The sequence below is a fragment of the Myotis davidii genome, unplaced genomic scaffold (genome assembly GCF_000327345.1).
Source record: "Myotis davidii unplaced genomic scaffold, ASM32734v1 scaffold249, whole genome shotgun sequence".
NCBI lineage: Eukaryota > Metazoa > Chordata > Mammalia > Chiroptera > Vespertilionidae > Myotis > Myotis davidii.
Genome location: NW_006300367.1, coordinates 5,306,944 through 5,309,990, shown reverse-complemented (window position 1 = coordinate 5,309,990; position 3,047 = coordinate 5,306,944). Strand labels below are relative to the sequence as shown.

The window sequence follows — 3,047 nt, the reverse complement described above, 5'->3', positions numbered from 1 at the left end:
CGGGTTCCGGTGCGTGCGCAGCCCCTGCCCCTCACCCTCCACCGCATCTCCTCCTACACTTGCCCCAAGGCCGTGTCGGCTTCCTGCCCGCCCTGCCTCCAGCTGGACGCTGACACCCACCTGCCTTTGATGGCATTGAAGAGCCGGATCCCATCTGCGGGGCCACAGATCTGCACCAGATCGTCTCGAGACATCTTCAGCAAGTCAGCACCTGGGCAGGCACGTGGGACTGCCTGTTACATGGGACACAGAAAGGCCCCATCCCCAAACCCCGCAGACCTGGCACCGGGGCAGAGGGCAGGGGACAGGGAGCCAGCCTCATCCTCACGGACACCAGACGTTCCGTGGAGCAAAAAGCAGCAAAGAGCCAAACAACATCAGATCACAGCCCCCAAAATGTCAGAAGCTACACGACATGCTCACAAAAGGCAGCAGGACTGGCGTTTACAGAAGCTGTGCCTGCCCCCTCCCCCCCAGCCCCAGCCTCTGTATTCTCGGCATATGATGCATGTGTACCTCTGAGGGGGCGGGGCATGGATCCCATGTACACTCGTCTGCAGGCAGAATACGTGCTCATGGCTGCAGCCATTCCACACGCACCGTGCAGCCAGCACACACACACACGGGGCAGAGCGCGCCCAGCATCCCACAGCCCTCGCGCCAGCACTGCCCCGGCTCTGGGAACCGCTGTCCTGACTTCTTACAGTTAATACGGTGTTTTGGGTACAATTCTGTAGGCACAACAGCTCCCTTCCCACTGGGGATGGAAGCCACCCTGCCGGTGGAGCTCAGCTGGATGAGCATCATCCCATGCACCGAAAGGTCGCTGGTTTGATTCCCAGTCAGGGCACATACCCAGGTTGTGGGTTCAATCCCTGGTTGGGGTGCATACGGGAGGCAACCAATTGATGTTTTTCTCTCTCTCCCTCTCCCTTCTCTCTAAAATCAATAAAACATTTATTTTTAAAGAAACCCAAAGTCCTTCCAGTGTCCCACAGGGCCCTCAGCACATCTACCCCTCACCCCTTCCCATCCCCTCAGCCCCTCAGCCGGATCCCTGCTGCATGGCCACACCAGGCAGGTGTCTCCTGGCAGCCTTGGCATTTCCCTCTGCTTGCAAAGCGAGCCCCACCCCTCCCCATGACCCACGGGGCTCGCTCTCTGGCCTCGTTTCAGCCTTTACTCAAGACCCCTTCTCAGTGAGGCCTATGCTGACCACCCTACTCAAGACCACAGCCGGCCCTCCCCGCACCCCCGCCAGGCCAGGACCCTCCTCTGAGCCTTCCCATCCCAGATGGGTCACACCACTCTGCAACGCCTGGTTTATGTGTCCACACTGACTCCATGGGGACAGGGTCCCTGTCAGGCCCTCCTCACACACCCCCTCCCCATCCTGACAAAGGCTGAGCTGGAAAACAACTGGGGGCTTTCTTCCCACTGCCACAGAGGTCAGTCCTAGGGAGCCACTCTCCTCTTCGGTCTCTGGCCAACTGGACTGACCTGCTCCTGTCCCTGTCCCTGTCCCTCTGGACTGACCTTCTCCCTGTCCCTCTGGACTGACCTGCTCCTGTCCCTGTCCCTGTCCCTCTGGACCGACCTGCTCCTGTCCCTGTCCCTCTGGACTGACCTGCTCCTGTCCCTGTCCCTGTCCCTCTGGACCGACCTGCTCCTGTCCCTGTCCCTCTGGACCGACCTGCTCCTGTCCCTGTCCCTCTGGACTGACCTGCTCCTGTCCCTGTCCCTCTGGACTGACCTGCTCCTGTCCCTGTCCCTCTGGACTGACCTGCTCCTGTCCCTGTCCCTCTGGACTCACTCTGCTTGGTGGATGGCTCACGCTCAGTTTACTCTCGCACCCATAGCTCCTAGCTCCAGCTTCCACCTGATGAATCATCAGTAAGGCTGAAACACCTTTTAAAGAGATAGAACAGCTTTCCCTTCTCACCTGGGGCTTCGCCCCCACCTTCCATGAGTGGCCCTGGACCCCATGTGACGAGCAGCATTTGGTGGGAGAGCTACCAGGGAGTCTTGTCGCATGTGCACTGGCCTGCATGGCTCAGGGGCCAACCCAGGCAGACAGGAGCCTGGCAGGTGTGGCAGATGCTGGTAAGGTGCCAGGTGACCCTCCCTTAGAGCTGCACTCAGCTGGGAGCTTCTCGGGCAGGACCCCGGCGCTCAGCACTGGGCCCAGGTCAGCAAGTGTGAGTGAGTGGCCCACACCGCTCTGGGTCCCCAGGACAAGCCACAGCCCCTGGCCTTGAGGGCGCGTCCCGGGAGGTAACTGGCCTTGCTGCGCAGTTCCGAGGTCCCCATTTCCAAGGTCCCGCATGTCCAGAGCCGCTCACCTGAGAAGCTGGCGAAGAGCCGGCAGAACTGCGAGAACCTGTGGCGGTGCAGCCACTGCTGGGCATCCTGGATGGAGGCGGATGGGAGCAGGTGCTGCGGGAGAGGGGGGAGCCTTGACATGGTGGCCCAGAGACAGGCCGTGGGGCCAGGAGGCCATGGGGCCGCGGGGACAGGACGGGCAGGGCCCAGGGACAAGACACGCAGGGCCACACACTTACATCGCTGCCCATGGGCAGGGTCTCCAGCGGGTGGGAGTGGGTCGGTGAGGTGCTGCTGCAAAGGAAGCGCCAGATGTGAGTGCGAGGCCTCAGGGCTGGTGCAGGCCCTCACCTGCCTGTTGCTCCTCCCCCCTCAGCTTGGAGGCTGTTTTTATTTATTTTTTTAAATATATTTTTGTTTTATTGATTTGAGAGAGAGAGGTAAGGAGAGGGAGCGAGAGAGAAACATCAATGATGAGAGAGAAACATTGATCGGTTGCCTCCTGCGCTGGAGGAGGGGACAGGGTGGGCGCTGGGCTGCCGACAGCATTCAGAGAAGCTGTCCAAGCACAAAAAACTGGGCAAGTGCTAAACATGTTGTGAGTGCAGCACCCGTCAGCCACCCTGACACCCACATCGAGGCCAGGCTACAGGAGAGGAGACGTGAAGAGGAAGGGCAGGGAAAGAACCATGCCTGTCATCCCTTCAGGGGCGGCGGGCGGGGGG

At 60.6% G+C, this 3,047-nt stretch overlaps 1 protein-coding gene across 1 annotated transcript in view; it reads right to left on the bottom strand.

Moving 5' to 3' along the window:
* TFCP2L1 (transcription factor CP2-like 1) overlaps positions 1 to 3,047 on the bottom strand; it is a 59,372-nt gene that overhangs the window by 17,232 nt on the left and 39,093 nt on the right. The window contains exons 9-11 of the mRNA XM_006776836.2: positions 2,562 to 2,616; positions 2,343 to 2,436; positions 121 to 211 (exon numbers count right to left, since the gene is read on the bottom strand). Of these exons, the coding sequence (XP_006776899.1) occupies positions 121 to 211; positions 2,343 to 2,436; positions 2,562 to 2,616 (240 nt within the window). The remainder of the gene's footprint in view (positions 1 to 120; positions 212 to 2,342; positions 2,437 to 2,561; positions 2,617 to 3,047) is intronic.